We start from the raw sequence: 23,201 nt of genomic DNA on the forward strand, positions 1-23,201 counted from the left end.
TGTACATCAGTCATTGTCTGGCTCAGCTCAGTCATGAAGCAGGACAGGGCCAGACTGCAGCAGACTATCAGGTGTGCAGAGAGGCTGATTGATGCTGATCTTTTCTTCATCCGGGACCTGTAAAGGTCCAGGAAGCAGGCAGAAAACATCTCTGCAGACCCCTCACATCCCAGATAAAAACTGTTCAAACTGCAGCCTTCAGGGAGGCTCTACAGAGCGCTTTACTAAAACCAGACGCCACAAACAGCTTTCCCCCCCGGCTGTCACACTGATGAACATTGTGACTCAACCCACTGTTATATCATTCAGGTCATATGCACATATGCCAAAAATGAAAAATATGTCGAGGCTCAGATTCTGAATTTCAGACACCACCAAAATGTTGTTTTGTCATTAAACGACTGAAGTTCAACCTATGAACACAATTCAACATTAATGTAGTCAGAACACTGACTGTCAGCTGCATTTCATGTTACTTTGAGTAGATTTAGTTAAGTGTTTAATCTTAAAGTCATTTCAGCCTCATCTTCACTCAAATATTCAGATCATCTCCAAGATTCAAGGTGACAGATGACTTATCATTCATAAATGTGTAACATACACTAGGCCATAAATGTTTGCAGTGCATGGAAGCTAACAGTCTCAGAGCATCACTGTCCAGATGGAGTCAAGATGGAGACTATTGATTTTATTCTGAGCTGATAAATAAATGTAAACGCTGTCTCAATTACATATTTACGACTGAGTGGCTGTAAAAACATTCAAGTTAATTACACAAAATAGCAAACTAACATAAATCTGAATTTCAGTTTTTGTAAAACTGTAAACTTGTACAAATTAATTGGCTCCTTTATGAGTGAGGAAAGGAATCGGTGTGTCAGTCAGCTGGTTCAGGGGCAGCAGGAGGGCAAAGGTCAGTGAGAAATTCAGAGTTTGTTAAAGAAAACCTGTTAGCGAGCAGATCACAGTGATTGTTACCACGGCAGCTGACTCAGAGTTAAAGTTAATTCTCTTTCTGGAACAGGAAACCCTCCTTTCAATTCATTTCATTACTTAAACCCGGGTATATCATATTTGTATTCTTTATTCTTCAGATGTGCTTATCTGCAAATAAAACAGCCTAATGTAAAATTACAAGTGAAACTGATTCCGTAGTCAGATAAACAAACACGGTTGTATTTAAAGAAATATTCTGAACGCGGTCATCCAACACAATGGTGGCGGTAAAGTGAGGTGGCACCTGACTCATTTGGCGAAGAAGAAGAATTTTAACGTTGTTGGCGATCCGACTTCTTCACGTCATCAGGTCGCTGTGTCACATGTGTGTGGGGCTGTGAAAGCCTACTGGCTTAAAAAAAGAAGAGAAACAAACCAAATTTTTAGCAGCTGTAATTTCAGAAAATTGTAGTTAAAATAATAAAATGCCCAAAAAGGTGAAAGAAGAAGCAGAGTGGGTGGACGATGAAGCAACTCCGGCATCTGGTGAGAGACGCGTGAGAAGCTAGCCAGTAGGCTAAGTAGCATTACAGCTAAGTTAACGATAAGTAGCACAGATAAAGAGAATATAAACAGAAACAATACCGAAAACTCACAGTCTTCATTTAAAACTGCACGCTGCCAACAGTCGCTATCTCATAAATAAGCGCAACTGTCATGAATCCTGAGTATTGTCTGATCTGTTGAAGCCCAACTTTTACCAAATCGCTGTTTAGCTTAAATATGGTCACGCAGAGGCTCAGCACCGGTCGACTCAAGCTCATGTTGGTGATGGTACAGTACAGGTTTAGGGAAACAACCTGATGCCAAACGATGGATCAGCAAACAACATGCTTTAAGCTATTACACCACGCACCCATTTCCTAAGCTAATGCCACACTGTTAGTAATAACCCGTGTAACATAAAGGGAGAATAGTAAAAGAAAAAAGTAGAAACTGATATTTAATGAACGACAGATATGTCGCTGAGCCTTACCAAGTGGTCCGAATAAACTGTACTAGCTAACACACACACACACACACACACACATATATATATATATATATATATATATATATATATATAAAAGGATCCATGTTGCAGCATTTTAGAGGATTTGCAATTACGAAGTACCTAGGATCTAGATTTAACATGTGTAAGGCCTTCAGTATGGTAAACTGCCTGAAAGGCATTGCGTTTGGATTTGTACTTAAATACAACTGATTTGACAGCATATAGTAAATCCTGTGGTCTAAGCCTTCCTGAAGGTCTTTATATAAATAGAGATGGCATGTTCATTGTACCTGCATAGGGTTTCTTCCCACAGTCATTTATGTTAAGGTTGTTCTGAATTGGTTTCTAGGTGTGCATATAAGATAACTGCAAGTTGTCAGTGGTAAGATTAGTATAGCAATGCCAGTGTGTTTCCCAGCAGATTTGGCTGTGTAATTTCCAGCCTACTGTTGAGAAACTATTGTTAAAACAGACGACAAGCCCACCATCATTCATCTATGGATCCTACTGCTCTGAAAGGAGTGAATGGTTCTGTAGAATCGACTATAAAAAAAGTACATTTCTGAGCACAGATGCTGATCATTTAAATAATGATTTTTCGATGGCAGTGTGACTCTAAAGTGCTGTACTGTTTGTACGTTTTCTCCCCAACAAACACAACAATGTCGATTTCGCACCATCAAAGGCGCCTGCGGGTGAGAGAAAAGTGTATAAAGTGTGTAGTGAGGGGTTTTCCAGCCTTAAAACAGCTACAATAATTGTAAAAAATAAAGCTGGCTATTTCACAGATTTCACCTATCGCGGGTTATTTTTAGAACGTAGCTACCGTGATAACGAGGGACGGCTGTAGATTGAGACGGGTGTTTTGCAGAGTTATATCTGGGTAAATCGGACAGCTCAAGTGATTTTGGAGTATTTAGCTAGAGGAGGGCTGAGTTTTAGAAACTCTTCTACTGTATAAACGTGAAATCGCCCTGCTGTGAAACCACTGCAGCGTAAATTAAACTACATGCTGTTTGGTTGCAAGTATTTATCAAAGCAGAGTCACTGCCACCTGTGGGCGACTAACTGTCCCTGCAAAAGAAAATACACTGACTGACACATGGGACAGTGTTAAAAAACGATGTTTAAAACTGACTGAAGTTGTAGTCAGTGTTTAAGATCCAACATTACAAATTAAAAAAGAAGTAATCTGTGTGCTCTGTGGTGTGTGCACTGTTGAATAAAGACAGGAATTTACTTAGGAAAAGGGACAATGCATATTAATGAACATTTTAACAAATGTAAATATGCCAGGTTATAGCCTTGGGCTCATTTCCATCTGCAGACCCTTGTGCAGGTTTTGTGCTCACTGTAGATGTTATGGAGTGATCTCACTCTGGAAATGTGATTTAAAAACATTAAATGCTGAAAACCACTCTGATCATTGAGAAATGTAACTTAAGACATCCAGAGAAGCTAGACTGTGTTTTTGTTTGGGTTTTTGGGGTGTAAATATTCTCCAACTCCTTCCACTGTGTTACTTTAAGTTGGCAGGAATACTGAAGACCAGACGGAAAGCTCAGCTCTTTCCAGCTCAGCACCTCTCAGCGGCACACAAGGTGCAAAACAAGACATGTTTTGTTAGCCCTAAATGTGTCGCCATTTCCTGTAGTCCTTAGTCAGTCGTGGTTGTGTGATTCATTTGTTTTCACGTGTTTCTTTTCAAAGTTTGTGCTTCTGAAATCAGCACAAACAAACATGCATAAAGCCAGCCAACCCCGTAGTGCTTCTACCTTTGTAGTACAGCTTTTGTCGCACTGACGTGCACTTGCTCACACTGTTGGTAAATTCCCTCTTCCATTCTACTAGGTTATGACAGTTACTATTCTAGCTTTATACACAGAATTTCCTACATCAGTGATGCCCAGTTGTGTTTCTGTAAAATTTCAAATCGCTTTTCTTTCAACAGAAAAAACTGTCAAAAAGGGGAAGAAAGATAAAAAGGGGAAAAAGTCTGTGAGTACATGTTTAATATAACATATAACATTATTGTTTTTTAGACAGCATGTCTCATTGGATGTGTTTTTCTCCAGTTTTTTGAGGAACTTGCCACAGAAAAGGTGGACGTGGTGCCTGTGAAAGACATGCATGGAAAACAGGTAATCAACATGACATGTAGGTGTTCAACTAAAACACTGAAAAGAACAGCATTCACTTTCTGTAACTTAACACGGGCAAAAAGACAGGAACATCTTACCAGAATTGGAAATTGTATCGCGTAGGCTGTTTTTTTTGTTTGCCCCCCTCCACCCTTTTTCACATTGAATTCCAGCTCATTCAAAAGCATGTGATGGAGCAATCCATCTTCCTGCCTGTAGGTTAAACAGCCCTGCTGAAAAAGAACCTGTGTCACTAAGCTCAAACTGGTCTTGAATTCTAAATAAAGCACCAGAAACAGTGTCTTTAAGATTCTGACTACTTGTAACATTTGAATTTTTTTCAAGCCTCAGAAAAAAAAGAAAGATCGGCGGAAAGGAAAAGGTGACGATGCAGATGATGAAAATGTCATGTTGACACTGTCAAAACTCTCAGTGGAAGCAAGTGATGAGGATTCAGGTATATTTCTAAAACAATATCATTCTTTTTCCTCATAAAGTGTATGACGCTGTTTCAATGTACTTATCTTTTGCTTCCACAGTCACTGTCTCCAGTAAAGGAAGTAAGAAAAAGGTTTGTCAGCACTCACAAACACTCTGCTTGACCTCCGCCATCAGCAACATTCACACGCCGACTCTGTAAAGCATCTCTGGTCTCTTTCAGGGTGGGAACATCTTTGCTGCTCTTAGCCAAGGACAGAGTGATGAGGATGAGGAAAGTGATTTGGATGAAGATGAAAAACCTGCAGAAAAGGTGGAGTACTCCATTTCATGTGGGTTAAGAGTGTTAACAGTTAATATTCCTGCCAGTATGGCTGTGACCATAATGTGGTAGCTTTATCTAAGTGCAGGCATTTAATTCTATAAATATATATATTACCAATGCAGACAGACAACACTTGCCTCAAGGGGCTTTAGAATATAAGAGAAGAACCTTGGAGCATTAACAATCAGACCTGTGAGCAAGCACAGGAAAAACTCCTTTCTAGCAAGAAACCAAACAAAAGAAGCTGGTGGTGCAGGAAGGAGAGCATGGAAACACAAGGACAAAACTCAAACAATGGAAGAGACAAAAGTTAATGACAATGCAATAGAGACACATAAGCCATCTGTTGGTACATCCAGCAGTCTGCTACAGTCTGCATAAAAAAGCATTAAAATCACAACATAAGCTGTGTTCTTCCTGCTTCAGATAGACTGTGTTTATATCCATGATTTCATGTTATTGTTTATCAAACGGGGAAACATGTTTGTGGTCTTCTTTTGTGGTCGTCTCAGTGAATCTTGGCTGGAGCGTGCCGAAACTTGCAGTTTTGGAATCTGTGAGATCTCGGCTTTTAGAAAATGTGTGGTTTGCTTGGTTACGTGAAGTCGCGTGAAGTCGTGGGTTGGTAGTTTGTGTTTCACTCCCGCATTCACACCCATGGGCAATGTAGATGAATCAGTTAACCTATCCCCACTAAGTGCATGTCTTTGGATGGGGGGGAGGAAGCCGGAGTACCCGGAGAGAACCCACGCAGACACGAGGAGAACATGCAAACTCCACACAGAAAGACCCCGATGGTGGAATTGAACTCAGGACCTTCTTGCTGTGCAGCAACAGTGCTCACCACCGTGCCACCGTGCTGCTGATATTCAGTTTCTGATTTTTTTCTTTTTGATAACATAACAGCGCACATACAGAATGTAAAACCTTTGTACTATTAAGAGAAGGCTGGTCAACATCTCTGACTTCTTTATTCCAGCGACAGACTCAGTGTTCTCTTTTTAAAAAAATGCATGCTTGCATCAGATTTCCTTCGGTCTGCTGCTGGACACTTAATGTGTCTCGTCTGTAATGTTGGTCTGCAGACATTTTCCACTTTACCAAACAGCAGTTTCTGATTCTTTTACTGTCAGTCAGGGTCTGATGAGGAGGATGTTGAAGAGAAACCTACAAAGAAGACCAAGAAGGCTGAAGTTCAGTCCAAGGTGAGTCCTGCTCACATCCATACCTGTCAATGCGAGTTTCTTGGCAGCAACCGTGAACCATTACAAACATTAAGAGGTGCAACACCTAGAACCAAACAAATACCAGTCAATTTCTATTTTAAAGTCTTAGAGTCACTGGAACACGAAGAAGTTGGACAACAGCACAAGAGGAATGCCACCTGTTGGATAATGATGGAGTTGGTGTGCTTTTTCTCTAATGATGGGTTTTTAATCTGTCCACGTAGAAAGAAAAAAGTGCTCAGAGACCACGTAGCATGGATGAAGATGTGGAAGAGGAGGGTAGTGACATAGGTGACACCACAATGGTAAGTCTTTCTCCAAAGGTGTTGTCCTGTCTTCTCTGCTTTGCTCAGTGAATAAACCTTTTCTGACTATTACCCTCAGAGTGCAGAGGATGTCATCGCAGAGCAGGCCAAGAAGCCAGAAGATGACCTGTATGCTAATCTCACCAAAAAGGAGAAGAAGAAGAAGAAAAAACAGGTAATTACTCTCCATGCTGTTGTGTCAGAATGTTAAGAGAACTACCAAACCTATGAAAATAGCTGAGTCTTATTTAAAAACGAAAAGCAGTTAAAACTGGCATGAAAGTAAATGGCTGTATACTCGGTCATCGATCCGTCTGTCGACCTCCCGCTCCCTTCTCCCGTCACTCGTGAACAAGACCCCGAGTTACTTAAACTCCTCCACTTGAAAGGGTGGAGTGCCCAAGTGGGCCGTTCCAAGTCGAGCTGGAGGCCATCAGCTGATGAAGCCAACAGGACCACACCCAGAATGAGATGTCACTAAGTTCATATGCGTGTGAAGGCCTATATAGTGCAACTGCCTTTCAGAGTCAGAAGCCTTCATCGTCACTGTTTATGCTGTCAGTGTGAAATGAAAACATAAGAGCAGCCCTGCAGGATTGTACACATTTTTGTAGGCACCATAGGCTGCTATGGCATCACGGGTATAATCTCTGTGGTCCTGATGTAATTAGCATATTTTGTGCCTTGCTGTTGTTCTCATTTGTGTGGTTGTGCGTCCATGTGTGCGCCGTTCCTTTCAGATGGAGTATGAGCGTCAGGTGGCCAGTGTCCGTGCTCAGAATGCACTGGAAGGAGATTTCTCCATTTCCCAGGCTGAGATGTCTTCCAGACAGGCCATGCTGGAGAACGCCTCTGATATCAAGGTTATTATAGCTTTCTTGACACTTGCAGTGTTCTGCGACTACTGCCTGAAATTCTGTCCTATAAAGTTCTTTGAAAAACTAAGTACACCCCATGATTTAATAGCTTGTCGAAGCACCTTCCCTGAAAGTCCCTCCAAACAAGCCACGTGTGTCTTTTTCCTCATTGTGCTATCATGAACTTTAATATTTCACATGCTAACTCAGGCCTGTGAAGTCTGAGATGTAACTGCTGACCTTGGGCTGAATCTGCTAGAAAGATTGTGTTAACACACACCAGAGCAACAAACACACCAGAGCAACACACACACCAGAGCAACACACACACCAGAGCAACACACACGCCAGAGCAACAAACACACCAGAGCAACACACACACACCAGAGCAACAAGCACACCAGAGCAACACACACACCAGAGCAACAAACACACCAGAGCAACACACACACACCAGAGCAACAAGCACACCAGAGCAACACACACACACCAGAGCAACACACACACACCAGAGCAACAAACACACCAGAGCAACACACACACCAGAGCAACACACACACCAGAGCAACACACACACACCAGAGTAACAAACACACCAGAGTAACACACACACCAGAGCAACACACACACCAGGCCAACAAACACACCAGAGCAACACACACACACCAGAGCAACACGCACACCAGAGCAACACACACACCAGAGCAACACACACACCAGAGCAACAAACACACCAGAGCAACAAACACACCAGAGCAACAAACACACCAGAGCAACACACACACCAGACCAACAAACACACCAGAGCAACACACACACCAGAGCAACAAACACACCAGAGCAACACACACACACCAGAGCAACACGCACACCAGAGCAACAAGCACACCAGAGCAACACACACACCAGACCAACAAACACACCAGACCAACAAACACACCAGAGCAACAAACACACCAGAGCAACACACACACACCAGAGCAACACACACACACCAGAGCAACAAACACACCAGAGCAACACACACACCAGAGCAACAAACACACCAGAGCAACACACACACACCAGAGCAACACACACACACCAGAGCAACACACACACACCAGAGCAACACACACACACCAGAGTAACAAACACACCAGAGTAACACACACACCAGAGCAACACACACACCAGGCCAACAAACACACCAGAGCAACAAACTAGAGATGGCACGATACCACTTTTTTATGTCCGATACCGATACCGATATCATAAATTTGGATATCTGCCGATACCGATATGAATCCGATATAATGTTTTTTAATCAACAAAACTGTTTTTTAAATATCTTGCTGCATTTTGTATAAGTTCATACTCAAGTTTAAAACAACAACTACACTAAAGCTATTCTGTTATACCTGTATGCAAAAAAAAATATTTCATAGTTCAGCAATACTGATCAATCTAATAAACTTAAACCTACACCATCCTCCCTATTCTGGTATTTTAAAGAGTACCTAGCATAAATATTAAGCAACCTAACTAATAGGGTTCCAACTCCCAGCAACAACAAAAATAAATAAATAAAAAATAGGGAACCACCCCTCACGCTCCACCTCATGATGCTTAATCGACGTAATCAACCTTAATTTGATGCAGTGTGAAAAAAAAAATGCACGGAAATCAATTCTTTTTCAAGAAATATTAAATAGATTCAACATCTTTCTTCAACAAAATTGCAGACTGCACAGATGGTACCTTCCCAAAGGAAAAAGTACTATAGCTTACTAGGGTATATTAGACTTAACAGTTACTATATGCAGTAATGGACTTCTATACATTTTACATCAGATTAAAAGTTTGGGTGTAAGATTCAGATAAATATTAAATAATTAAAAGCGAGACATCTTAAATGAGAATAAGAAAGAAAAGTATGTCTTTGTGCCCCGTCTTCCCTGTTCATGCCCTATCGGCCCCCCTGGCTAAACTTTGCTAGATCCGCCCCTGCACAGTTACCAGCCGTCAGCTACGTAGAAAAAGATCCTCGAGTAGAAAGTAATAATAAATAAATTCTAACAACAGCTGATCAAGCTTAAACGTGCTGCTGTTGTTCAGCCGCTGGTTTCCTCTTTCTGGTGCAAAGTGGGCCAAAAACAAACAAGAGACACGGACTCGCGACAGAAAAGCCGATCAGCTGATCATTAAGCAGTTTCATGATTGAAGTAGCAGCCGGAGAGCGAGAGGCAGTCGCTCGTTAAGCTTAACGCAGGAATGCTTTACAAACATTCAGAGATGGACTTACACACTTGCTTTACTTCTCTCGGGGATAACTTTGTCGGAGATGAAATGCCGGGTTGCTAGCGAAGCTCCACATGCTATCCAGACCACCGACAGGTCCCGCATGCCACAGCCGCTCTATCACGTGATGCATACTGCTCCGACGTGCTAACGTTCTGAGGTGAGTTACGGCGTGTTGCAAGTTTTGTGAGGTGCTTTCGTGATACACGGATTACATCGGATTACATTTTTTATTTTTCTCCGATATCCGATCCAGTAATTTAGGTCAGTATCGGACCGATACCGATACGTAATATCGGATCAGTCCATCTCTACAACAAACACACCAGACCAACAAACACACCAGAGCAACACACACACCAGACCAACAAACACACCAGAGCAACACACACACCAGAGCAACACACACACACCAGAGCAACACACACACACCAGAGCAACAAACACACCAGAGCAACAAACACACCAGAGCAACACACAAAACTTCAGAACTGAACCTGTTGGTACAGGTGGTCCTTTTAATCCCGGACAAAGTGATAACGATGTGCTTAGGCTTTCCCAGTTCTGCAATTAGCCTCCTTGAAACCTTTCACTTCATATGCCCAAATACTGAAAAGGGTAAAAATGAACTAGGTATAGGAATTGCTCTTTTTTTTTTTTTCTTCTTTTTTTTTTTTTTAAATATTTTAAAAATGTAGTGTTTTGTTTTTTTTTAAATTTCAAATATTGTATAACAAGACAAAAAATGGAATTCATTAAACTACCAAATAAACAAATTGGTACCCTCTTTCTGGCAGCACTTCTGCTATAATTTTGTTCGTGTTTTTTTTTTTTTTTTTTTTTTTTTCTTTGAGCAATGAGGAATTGCTCATTTCTTTTTGTTTTCCTCATTTTGTTTTTGTTTTTGTTACATTTCTGAATGACAGATTGTTGTCAGACTGTTCTTTCCGATCTCTGTCAGTGACTTTCTGCTCTGTGTGTTTTAGCTGGAGAGGTTCAGCATATCTGCTCATGGCAAGGAGCTCTTCGTCAATGCTGACCTTCTGATTGTGGCAGGAAGAAGATATGGTTTAGTTGGACCAAATGGGTAAATATCTTTTTGTCATCAGTACTTTAGCAGCACAGACACTTTTCAGTACCAGTTTCAAACTTGCTCTGTCATTTCATAACTGACTTTTGGGAATTTGACTATATTAATGTACAATATTTGGATGGAAGACAAGAAAATGGAGGAAAATATATGAAGCCCCTCAAGTTGCACTGTTGCACAGAATATCTTTATTTATTTATTTTTTTCAGATCATTTTGAATCTTTTCATTTTCAGACGTTTTTCACATAGCTCTGCCCTGTGGGTGTGTTTCCAACCATGATGGTAACATTGATTACTTTAGCTGCACAGTGTACCAACAGTATGGATTTTTCTATTGTCGTGGTGGGACATGATCTGTTCATTTTTCAGATGCGGAGACTCTCTCACTCTTACAGTCAACAGGAAACGTGGCGTCTTGGCTCTATGACATTTTCACAATCATAATGAGAATACTGTTGTTACAGTCGCTCCAAGACAATAAGAACAGTAACAGACTAACTCAGTTAAATAATAAAATATATCACAAAGTTAAAAAATATATGAAATAGCTCTGATATAAATATCCAGAATATAACAGATTAAATATATATGATTGACATTTTCCTCTTTTAGTGCAGAAGCAGCTCTAACGAACAAAAACCGTTTGGCACGCTGCTCGTTTGGAATTTAAAAATTGTTGCGTGACTAATATGAGGTTTTGACAGGCTGACGTTTTCTGGATGATTAAAAAGCATCGTTTTAATCACACTTTGTCTTGTCCTGACATGTAAACCCTTTTTTATATATAACATGTAATTGTATGATAATGGACTGCACCACAGTGGCCAATACATTTAGTTACTGTAGATTTCTTTTTAAAAATGCTATATTGAAGTTTGGAGGATGTGGTGTAAAGCAGCTACCGTCACAATGGTCACTTTGTTCTCTGCCGCATCCTCGTCTTACAGTCACTTATATTTATAACCGCCGTTAAGCCGCTGCAGTACGATAGGTGTCGCCACTCAGACAATACCACCACATAAGCGCTGATGTAGAAAGAAAGAAGTGGAAACTTTAACCCAAGACTTTGAGTGGGTTTGTTCCACAAACACTCAAGTTTTTAAACTGTTCCAACGTCGTCCGCTGTATATCTGCATGTCTCTGAGCTTCTATGTGGGAAAACCATTAAAATGGAGGGGCACAAAATCGAGAGGGGCCCAATCGGCCAAAGTGCCACACAGTGTCGACACATGAAGGGGCGTTGGCTGAGCACTTCACAAATGATCAACACCAACTCACTGCCCGTGATCAGGTACCCTGCTGGGATAATGAGCTGGCTAAAGGAGGAGATAAAAGCCACTGACATCAAGACAAGTTTCACCCCAAGTCCAGCACCCTGATTCTGTACGCTGAGCAGAAGGAAGGAGGCCGGGGACTGGTGAGCATCAGCACCATCCAGGATGAGACAACAAACATCCACGAATACATCAGGAAGATGGCCCCAACCAACCGCCTGCTCAGTGAATACCTTAGGCAGCAGAAACCCAAGAAAGAGGAGGAACCATCATGGAAGGTATGTACCACCAGCAGACAGAGGGGGTGGCTGACATCCAGAAATCCTACCAGGGGCTGGACAAAGCTGGACTGAAAGACAGCACAGAGGCACTAATCGTGGTAACACAGGAACAAGCTCTGATCTGAAGATCCATAGAGGCTGGGGTCTATCACACCAGGCAAGACCCCAGCTGCAGGCTGTGTAAAGATGCCCCTGAGACAATCCAGCACATGACAGCAGGGTGCAAGATGCTAGCAGGCAAGGCATACATGGAACACCATAACCAAGTGGCCGGCATAGTGTACAGGAACATCTGTGCCAAATACGGCTTGGAAGTCCCAAAGTCAAAATGGGAGATGCCCCCAAGGGTGGTGGAGAATGACCGAGCTAAGATCCTGTGGGACTTCCAGATACAGACGGACAAAATGGTGGTGGCTAACCAACCGGACATAGTGGTGGTAGACAAGCGGAAGAAGACGGCCGTAGTGATACCGAATGACAGCAACATCAGGAAGAAGGAACACGAGAAGCAGATCCCGGGAACAACATCGGAGATCTCTGTCCAGAAGAGCGCAGTCCTGGGAACAGCTAAGATACTGAACAGGACCCTCAAACTCCCAGGCCTCTGGTAGAGGACCTGAGCTTGGAGGACAGACCGCCTGCAGGGGCGAGAGGGGAATGTTTTTAATATACATGTGTGCTTCAATGTTTGGTTTTTCGTTTATAGCGCTACTTGGTTTCTTCAGCATGGGCTCAAACACCAGGACGTATGTAAATCACACCAGGCACTTTGAATCAGAAATAATCTGATTTCTCGTGTTCATTCTTTCTTTCAGAAAAGGAAAGACCACTCTACTGAAGCATATAGCTAATAGAGCTCTCAGTATTCCTCCTAACATTGATGTGCTGCTGTGTGAACAGGGTAGGTGATAAGTCCCTCTTGTGCTCTGTCGTTTTTCTGCTGTGTGCCCTTTGTTATCACCCATTGACTCTGTGGAATGCTTTTGTTTGTTAGAGGTGGTCGCTGATGACACGCCAGCAGTTCAGGCGGTGCTGAAGGCGGACACTCGCCGCCTGAAGCTTCTGGAAGAGGAGAAACGGCTCCAGGCTCGTCTGGAAAAGGGAGAGGATAGTGTAGCTGAGAGGCTGGATAAGGTTGGTGTCCATGTGCACTACCAGACCTGATACAGTATACAGCTTATGAACATAGTCCTGCTGCCATATTTAACAAATTAATAAAGGCTTCCTAATTTATGGTGGCTATAAGTTAACCTTCAACTTTAAATGCATTAACAGTAAGTTATACAGCAGTGTGAGCAGAGACACCCTCGGGCATGCCACGTAAAGTGTATTTCAGTACTTTCATCGCTGAGCCAGAGGCTGTGTTTCAGCATTAGGTAGAGATGTAACGTTTGAAAAACCATCCAGCAGTAAAATAATTCCTCACAATGTTCTGGCAGACGGTGCTTCCCTTGTCGACAGCCTTCCCATTAATAATGGACCCACATTAAGAGTCCTTTGGTGATCTTTGCTGGCCTGTATGCTGATTATCTGACTTTTCTCTCCACAGGTCTATGAAGAGTTGAGGGCAATAGGAGCTGCAGCAGCTGAGGCCAAGGCGAGAAGGATATTGGCTGGTCTGTCATTCACTCCTGAGATGCAGAACAGACCCACCAAGAGGTTTTCTGGAGGGTGGAGAATGAGAGTTTCCCTGGCCAGGTGCGCTGCAGCAAACATCCTCAGTGGAACTGGTATAGCATCAACCTGTCTCAACCTTAACGTCTGTGCCCACAGAGCCCTGTTCATGGAGCCCACTTTACTGATGTTGGATGAACCCACCAACCACTTGGATCTGAATGCTGTTATCTGGCTTAACAAGTACGAGTCATCTTTCTAACCAATAACAGCTCATTTAAATTTCTAACTGGTTCTCATGAAACATGTTAGCCTACTTCTCACAGTGAAAGAGACTCAAGTCTCTAATTATGGTGCAGTTCCATACACTTTCCAACTGGTATTGTTGGAACCAGTGGTGCTGGAAAGAACTTTTTCTGTCTCTGATTTCAGCGAATTAAATGACATTTAACCATTATTATTATGATAATTTTGGACAAGTAGGTCTTATCTTAATTATTAACTCGTTTAAATTTGGTTCGTGTGAAAAATGAATGACACAACATTGCCATGATTTGTTGTTAATTTATTGAAATTGCTGTACAGAAGAAAACATCACATTTTTCTTTCCTACAGTCTACAGCTTCCATCAGCTATGAAAGTAGCTTCAGTCTTAGTAATGTGACTCATTTGTTGTTCTTGACTGTTCTTTCCCACCTGCAGCTACCTTCAAGGCTGGAAGAAGACTCTCCTCATAGTTTCCCATGACCAGAGTTTCCTTGACGATGTGTGCACAGATATCGTCCACTTGGACAACCAGAAACTTTACTATTACAGAGGGAACTATTGTAAGTGACAACGTGTCATCGCTAGTCACTAATTACTTGCAGAGAGAGAAGTTTGTGCGAAACTATGTGATTTAGTTAAAGACATTAGGACCGCTTTACCTCAGTTCTTCCTCATTTTTTAAGTGACCTTCAAGAAGATGTACGTGCAGAAGCAGAAAGAACTGCAGAAACAGTACGACAAACAGGAGAAGAAACTCAAGGAGCTGAAGGCTGGTGGCAAGTCTACCAAACAGGCTGTGAGTATGGCTTTCTCTTCACTCAAGTACACCTGAGCACCAAATCAACTAGTTACAAAAATACTGTCTTCTCAACCAGGAGAAGAAGGATTTAAAATTTAAACAAAATCCAACCGTTTAGGCTGTCAGGGGAACCCGTCTATGATCAGCTGATCATTCTGTTGCAGTTAATGCTGCTGTAATATGCCTGCAAGGTCTAGACTCGGCAAAATATTTCTTAATTTCCAGGTGACACTTTTATCCGTCTGTTGTGAGGCTAGTGTCCCTGCTGACATCACTTACGTTGTTCCATTTCAGGAGAAACAGACTAAGGACGCCCTGACCAGAAAGCAGCTAAAAGGCAAGAAGAAGGGAGGTCAGGAGGAGGAGAGCAATGAGGCCACAGAGCTGCTGAAAAGACCCAAAGAGTACACCGTAAAGTTCACCTTCCCCAACCCACCTCCTCTCTCACCACCCATACTGGGACTGCATAGTAAGAACATGTGCACCTGCTCCGAGCGTTCAGTCTACTCTCTCTGATTCCCAGCTGTACAGGAAATGTTTCAGGACAAGCGACATGTGAATATCTCAAATATGAAACCGAGCTTGCTGTGCTCTGGGCACCCACAAACCAAATTTCTTTTCTATTTTCTTTTTAAAGCCTTTAAGTAAGAACAAAACGAGAGTTCTTAGTCCAAGCTGTGTCCCAGATGTCACACCGGCACTTTTGTTAACATGCAGCGTAGATGGACATCATTTATTTGAGTCATTTTTTTATCAGCATTTATTAAAAAACAATGTTGTTTTTGTGCATAACAAAAAGCTCACACTTGTGCAGTCAAAATGTAAACTAACAGACGCTGAGCACAATAACAAAGACAGATTTCACAGCTGCTCTGTTCCCAACTTCTACTGCGTGACCGACAGCCTGGAGTTTGAAGTCTGCTTTGTAACCATGTCTCTGAACAGGTGCCATTTATGGCCCTTATACACACACAATACGGTAATATTACGTTGAAGCACAGTATGTATCACTCCGCGAGGCTCCGGACTACGGTAGCCGTAATGCTCCAACAATCCATCAGGCGGTGCGGCTTCGTAGTTTAGTCGAACTAAAAAATTTTTGAGCGCCGTGTAGCACAGAAAATTGGTTTGCAGTCAGTAAGCACAACCAGAACTCATACATAAGGCGCGCTGTGGATTTTTGAGAAAATGAAAGGATTTTAGTGTAAGCATATAGTCCGAAAATACGGTATACGAGTTTTGTAAGGTGGTTTGTTTCGGGGCAGGAGGCTGGGATTCAGCACACAGTTTCACACACTCTTCATTTGCACTTTATGGCGCTGTTGTAAAGGGTGAAAATACTGGTAGTGCTCCAACCTTTAGTCGGGACACTTTCCCAACATTCTCTACAGAATACATTATTCTGCTGCTCGTCTGACACTCCAAATAAGAGTAATAATAATTATGACCAGCTCCTCTTTGATAGCTGCCGTGCCCATCTTGTGCTGCCTGCAGGTGAAGCGATGGGGGAGGAGGGGGAGTTGTGTTCAGTGAAGGCGAGGCAGAGTAACGCTGTGTAGAGACAAAAGTGGACGAAAGAGAGGCAAACCTGCGGCTCCACAAGTATAATTATAACTATGTCGATATAAAGGATATTGTCACAACTTATATCTCGTATAAAAATATATCGATATATTTAAAAACTCGATATATTGCCCAGCCCTGCTGGCACACTTCATTCATATTCACATCTCCCCCCCTCCTCCCCTACTGAGCATGTGCTTCTTTCATTTTTTAATTCAAACCTAAACAATACACTTCATCTACTTACTTCTCCAGTGTAGTGAGTGGATGGAAACACTGTGTTACTCTTTCCTGTGACAGGTCACCTCCTGTGATCCTGGTTCTGTCCGTGGGTCCTAACAGTGTATAAATATCAACATAAAGCAGTTAACAAGTGGAGTCTGTGTGTGTTCAGTAAATACTTTAAATGATGCCATCTTTAGGACAGAAAAGCCATAATGTAGAAGATTTCCTGTGGCTTGTTTAATAATGTAACAGTCATTTCATCTTGTTGATGAAAACATTTGTGCCACCTGCAGGTGTAGACTTTGGCTATGAGGGTCAGAAGCTGCTGTTCAGAAATGTGGACTTTGGTATTGACATGGAATCGAGGAGTAAGTATTCGGCTTCATAAGAACACTTTCAGTAAGTAATCGGGTACTTTTTAGCCTCTCATCTACACGTAAATGTCATTTTAGGTAACGGAAAACAAAGCTTTTGAAAAACTCCTTCCAGGGTAACGACTTTGACATCGAAGACGTTGAGATTTTGTCTTGCGTCTTTCTGTTTTATCCAGATTGTATTCCATGTTATTGCTTGTAGGCTTGCGAGATACATTTCTATACAGGAAGGATTACATCACCACCTGGTACCCAGCATCTTCTAAACTAAATGTGGAGGCGCTGCTCACTGTGTTGTTGTGAATGAGATGCTGTAATGTATCACATTTCATTCCTCTCTTCCTGCTGTAGTTTGTATAGTTGGACCCAACGGTGTTGGAAAGAGTACCCTGCTGTTACTGCTTACTGGCAAATTAAATCCTGTAAGGCTGGAGACGTAAAGCTGTAATATTCAAATTTACAAAAACTTACAATCTGCTGACTTAACAGGATGTTTCACTTTTCAGACTAAAGGTGAGATGAGGAAGAATCATCGGCTGGTGAGTAACTTCCTACTGATTCTTTAAGGGTTTTACTTTTAACAGTTGCAACCATTTTGATGCATAGTTCCCCACTTTCAGCAGCTCAGATGTAACTGGACGATCTCTCCCGTACTCTGGCTGTTAGCCGTCTTACTCTGCTGTCTTCCTGACCTGCACACAGGCACAGCAGATGGCTGCCCCTCCCTGAGCCTGGTCCTGGAGTTTTTCCCTCCCTCTATTGATGCTTACAGAGGGGTTTCTCTCTAATATTGTAGGGTTTTTAGCCTAATATTTAAAAGTCGATGTACAAACAGTTTATTGAGATCTTTCTTCTACAAGTGTCTTTGGATGTTGGCTGTCTTTTGTTCTATTCGCTGTGAAGGTGATCCCACATGGTTTAACTGATAATGTTCCACTGTCTGGCTTTGCTTCACTGCACTGACATATTATATTTGGGATCATTGTCGTGCTAAAAACTGAAGCAGTGGCCAATTAGACCCTTTCTGGTTTTACATATCGATGGTCAACCCACTTATGTGTTCTGTAGGTTTTGACACAGCCTGAAATTATGACCGAGCCGCCACCACGTTTTACAAATGACTCTAGACATTCACTATTTACCTCTCTGCTGACTTCGTCCATCTGTGTCGATGATGATTTGAATCGAAAATTGGATTCATCACTATATAAGATCAGCTCCCACTGATTTTCAGTTCCGTTTTGGTGGGATTTGTCATACCTTGGTCTTCCTCTGTAGTTGAGAACTCATCCTTACGAATGGCTTTGTGACAGCTACATTTTCTAATGAGGGTCTTGTTTTATCCTCCATTTGTCAGATTTCCTCCATTTCTGCACAGAGTGTGAAAAAGCAGCCAACATAAAAAAAAAAAAGCTTTTCAAAAAGACAAAAAAAGGAGGTGTGGCTGAAGACTTTTGCACGATAGTGCTTTTAGTAGCTTTTCACTGGAATTCAGATCAGCTTTGTGGTACAGTGCCATTTATGAGACACCAGACAATCAGACTAATGAGGCTGGAAAACATGAAAGAGGCTGGAAAGTTGAGAAAAACTGTTCGCACAGATGAAACCAAGGTTAACTTTGCTGCTCTCAGTTTGTAGACCACAAAACTTGCCTTCTGTTTTACTAGGAAACACTGAAGCTACAGCCGATGTGGAAATCTGGAATACTGTTTTCACCAGCTAACATGTAGGTTTTTTCTGTGTGCAGAAAGTGGGCTTCTTTAACCAGCAGTATGCAGATCAGCTTAACATGGAGGAAACGGCCACAGAGTACTTGATGAGGAACTTCAATCTTCCCTACCAGGATGGCAGGAAGTGCCTGGGACGTTTTGGCCTCGAGAGCCACGCCCACACCATTCAGATCTCCAAACTCTCTGGTATAAACATAAACTGGTGAACGAGAATGTTTATTGTACTATCTTGTGAAGGAAATATTTTCTAATAGTGTCTGGATTTTGTCTTCATCAGGTGGTCAGAAAGCCAGAGTAGTGTTTGCTGAACTGGCCTGTCGTCAGCCTGACGTACTGATCTTGGTAAGCATTGTTCGGTCTTTTGCTCTTCCTCGTGATGAACACTTTCTACTGTCTTGTTGATTAATCGCTTCTCGTCTCACAGGACGAACCTACCAACAATTTGGACATTGAGTCAATCGATGCTTTATCAGAGGCCATCAATGAATACAAAGGAGGTGAGACTGGCTGCTTGGTCAGTTCAGTAGGGATGACTATTCTAACTGCTTACATAATTCACACATCTATTTCAAATGCTTGAAGTAATGTGCTAGATGGAAAGCACTACTGTGGAACAATTAAGAAATTCTTTATTTATCCCATATTTGGGAAATATTTTTATTTTAAATGACTCCATCCCTCTGTTTACTCCTGGCTTGGGCAGAACCTTTCGAAATGATATGGCTGTGCCTGCCTTTATTAGGACCGCCTCCTAGCAGACGCACCCATATCAATGTGAAGTTATCACACTCACAGTTATGGGCCCACACTGTCACCGTGTGGACGTTCAGAATAATTATATACATGGAAAAGTAATTGCAACTGTTTCTTCACCAGCACCAAAGTCGTAAATGAAAAAGTAGGGACTTCTGCAGCATCGTGGAGTAGGCAGCTAGGGGTACATGTAGACGCGCTGTTAAAATATAATATTTGTACTCAAAAGAATGAGTGAGCTTTGGTTTTATCAATAAATCTTTAGACTCCAGTGTGTATCGGAGCATTAACATCTTGACTTTCTCGTCCAGCTGTGATTATCGTGAGTCACGATGCACGGCTCATCACAGAGACACAGTGCCAGCTCTGGGTGGTGGAGGACTGTACCATCAACCAGATTGATGGAGACTTTGATGACTACAAGCGGGAGGTGCTGGAAGCCTTGGGAGAGACTGTGGTCAGCAAGGCCAATCCCTGATCAGAGCTGATGCCAGGGCACACACCTGCTGAGCCCTCCAGTGTGTGTGAGCACACATAATATGGATCTTCCTCTGGACTGTAACATCTTTATGGGGTTGAAGTTGCACAGATACTGGATTATAAATATGTAGGTGATAAAATGTCTTGAATTATAATCTGCTTAAATAAAACAGGAAGTGATTCAATTTTTCATTGTGGTTTATTGTACAGCTTTGTGCACCTGCAGAACAAACATCACAGGGGCTAAAAACAAACTCATTTTTGCAACAGCATGATCAGCGCCTCGCTCACTTTAAGTAAGCTTTATATGTCTTTTTGACTTTAGCCACTTCATTCTCATCAGGAAGTATTTCCCCATACCATGTATACCAGTTGTCACCTAAAGTTAAGGATGAGGGTGGTGGTGTGGAGCCCACAGCATCATGGGAATTGGAGTAGTCCTCCCCTGAAAATTCCACATATGGAATCTGAAAAGGAAGCAAGCCTAGAAGAGAAGAGTGTTTTTAAAATGATGTCTTTGTTCTCTCATCAGTAGCTGTAACTTAAATGGTAAATGGTCTGTGTTTGTAAAGCGCTTTACACTATACACAATCATCCACACAATCACACACTGGTGATGGCAGCTACATTGTAGCCACAGCCACCCTGGGGCGCACTGACAGAGGCGAGGCTGCCGGACACTGGCGCCACCGGGCCCTCTGACCACCACCAGTAGGCAACGGGTGAAGTGTCTTGCCCAAGGACACAACGACCGAGACTGTCGGAGCCAGGGCTCGAACCGGCAACCTTCCGATTACAAGACGAACTCCCAACTCTTGAGCCACAATCGCCCGCTTGACACGACTTACCACTCGTGTCATTTCATTTTATTTCTAACAGCAAATAAAACTACATTTGAGGTCATAGTTCTTAACTTGTAGCCTGAAACTATACTTTAAGACTGAGCCAGTTACCTAGCATGTAGCTAAGCTGGAAGTTAGACAAATTAAATGGGTTGCACAGAAGATGGTAGTTGTTGCACTAGAAAAGATTAGTGCAAGAAGGTGTGCTTATTTAAAAAGGTGCTATAAATGCACTATAAAGTGCAGTATAAGTGTTATAAAGTGCTCTGGTGGAGATGAGTGGCAGCTAACGCTATCACGATTCACCTACCGTGATCTTGTGCTGTGTCAACTGCCTCATTTAGCTTCTTCTGCTGTTTCATACACACACCTGAAGGCGGCAGAACCATCAGAACATGAGTGGAACATCCTGCTGCATTAATACACTTCCTAACATTGGTGGTATTACAACTTGCCAGTTCGAGTGGAATCCAACACCATTCCAGTGTGGGGACTAATGAATTGCTGCAACAACTTGACATTCTGCAAGAAAAATAAATTGCAGCTTACCAACAAATGATAGACTTTTTACACATGAAGAGCTGGAGAGGACCATAGCAGAGTAACAGCGCAGCCACAGGACCAGTATCTACTCCTTTGTATGAGGAGGACCACTGCCCTACAAAATGACCTCCAGCAGGCTGCTGCTGTGCAGGGTTATGACCAAACTGTCATAAAGACGCTCTGATCATTCATTACTGAGAGAAGTAGCTGACAAGATGTTCTCATTCTGCTTTGTTCTTTTCATTAGTGTCAAAAAAATGAAAGTACTGATCTGCAGACAAATCAGACATGCAATTTATTTTTGCCAACCACGTGATGTATAAGAAAACTACAGCTGATACTGGCCTGTCGCTGATACGCGCCAAGATAAAAACTTCACATCATAAGAACAATATTATTTATTTAAAAAAATTAAATCTGGCCCAAAAGCTCCGGCTCAATACAGAAAACTTCAATATTCTCCAAGTCCTTAGTTGGTGTGTGTGAGACCAACATAGTAACCCACCTGATGGTGAATGATGATGTTTGGATCACGACAAATTGGGCAGGGGTTTCCACATATCTTGTCACCTCTCTAGAGACAGAAGTGCCCTGGTTATTTTGACAATCTTAACATAAGTGATCTGTGGTTAAAAAACAACAACAACAAACAACTGAAATATTACAATGCAAGTCTTGCGAGTCTTCTGAGGGGGGATGCCTCCTTTGTGGTTCCTCCTGTAGTCAGCCCACACTGGACTGCTTCCATACCTTTCAATATACTCTGTCAGGGTAAGGAAAAGCAATGAGATCACAAAATGTGGACAGAAGGCAACACGTCTGTCGAGGTACCTACGGACACTTACCTTCACTCTCCAGGTAATCCCAGGGCCTGTCCTTGTAGCGGGCTAAAGCCTCAGTAGCCTGAGCAACAGCCTCGTCCTGAAGCGATGCTGCTTTGCAGTATGAGTGTCTGGGATGTATAAATGGAGACAAAGAAAGACACGTCCTTGCAGGTAGCCTCTGTAGACGGGACTGAAAGCACAAGAAATGACCTCATCACACCATAAAACATCAAAACGTCCTTTTCATAAATGTAGCCTAAAGCCATTTGAGAACTTTGAAAAACTGTTTAGAGTCTAATTCTAAATAACTTGTATATCAACCCCAGTTCAATCAAATGAAGTGTCACTAAGCTGTAAACCCCTCCACCCCCAGGCAGGAGCAGCGTGATATAGATCTATACTGGAGCACACACCAACTAAAGACCAGCTAAACCACTATCGTGATGAAAAACATATCAATTAGTGTTTTCATTTAATTATTATGCCTCACTTACAAACAGATATCTGATATCCGTAGGACCAATGTCTATGTGGTAGAAAAACCACAGCACTAACAACAGCGGTACAACACAACAAGGCAGCATCCAGCGTTTTCCCCGCACTTAATATTCGACCATACATGTAATGTGTTAGTCAGCACGTCACATCGTTTTAATGAAATATAATACCTGATACTGACGAACTGAATACGAAATTAAAGGCGACACACGACATAAAAACGTCGCGATGTACTTCATGGAGGTAGCCATTTTCAGATCCTACCCGGGTTAGAGGTAAAAGGTGAAAGGTTAAGTTGCTTCTCAAGTATATAATCTAAATCTAAATCATTTCGGTAATAAATCAATCTTAGTTGATGCAAAACTCAATCCTGCCATTTTCATTTCAATTAGTTGAATAAAGACGATTATTTTAAAAATGAGGCGTTCCCGTTAGCACAAACATGTGACATTATAGCACGTGACAAACAAAAAGACTAGTC

At 42.1% G+C, this 23,201-nt stretch overlaps 2 protein-coding genes across 4 annotated transcripts; one reads left to right on the top strand and one right to left on the bottom strand.

Annotated features, from left to right (window-relative positions):
- Positions 1-1,257: 1,257 nt before the first annotated feature.
- abcf1 (ATP-binding cassette, sub-family F (GCN20), member 1) lies at positions 1,258-20,198 on the top strand. 2 transcript variants are annotated; one of them, XM_085263374.1, is made up of 26 exons: positions 1,258-1,482; positions 3,520-3,591; positions 3,942-3,988; positions 4,066-4,131; positions 4,477-4,588; positions 4,671-4,702; positions 4,793-4,882; positions 6,028-6,099; positions 6,345-6,425; positions 6,505-6,600; positions 7,166-7,288; positions 10,549-10,649; positions 13,024-13,109; positions 13,203-13,342; positions 13,758-13,906; positions 13,982-14,065; positions 14,525-14,649; positions 14,773-14,885; positions 15,183-15,357; positions 16,970-17,044; positions 17,402-17,472; positions 17,557-17,589; positions 18,798-18,966; positions 19,058-19,122; positions 19,205-19,277; positions 19,845-20,198. In XM_085263374.1, the coding sequence occupies exons 1-26, from the start codon at positions 1,422-1,424 to the stop codon at positions 20,009-20,011; spliced, it is 2,478 nt and encodes an 825-aa protein (XP_085119500.1). In that variant the 5' UTR covers positions 1,258-1,421; the 3' UTR covers positions 20,012-20,198. The 2 variants fall into 2 exon arrangements, with proteins under 2 accessions (XP_085119500.1, XP_085119501.1); XM_085263375.1 differs by lacking the exon at positions 3,520-3,591 and having other exon boundaries at positions 1,259-1,482.
- On the bottom strand, positions 20,194-23,190 carry mrps18b (mitochondrial ribosomal protein S18B). 2 transcript variants are annotated; one of them, XM_085263379.1, is made up of 7 exons: positions 22,891-23,190; positions 22,244-22,412; positions 22,064-22,161; positions 21,904-21,972; positions 21,311-21,377; positions 21,166-21,225; positions 20,194-20,497 (listed from the first exon to the last, which is right to left on the bottom strand). In XM_085263379.1, the coding sequence occupies exons 1-7, from the start codon at positions 22,969-22,971 to the stop codon at positions 20,301-20,303; spliced, it is 741 nt and encodes a 246-aa protein (XP_085119505.1). In that variant the 5' UTR covers positions 22,972-23,190; the 3' UTR covers positions 20,194-20,300. The 2 variants fall into 2 exon arrangements, with proteins under 2 accessions (XP_085119505.1, XP_085119504.1); XM_085263378.1 differs by lacking the exon at positions 22,891-23,190 and adding an exon at positions 22,717-22,862.
- Positions 23,191-23,201: the final 11 nt, after the last annotated feature.

Source organism: Mchenga conophoros, linkage group LG22 (assembly GCF_057382185.1).
Source record: "Mchenga conophoros isolate Kocher_MC1m ecotype Shallow Benthic linkage group LG22, M_conophoros_male_GT1.1, whole genome shotgun sequence".
Lineage (NCBI taxonomy): Eukaryota > Metazoa > Chordata > Actinopteri > Cichliformes > Cichlidae > Mchenga > Mchenga conophoros.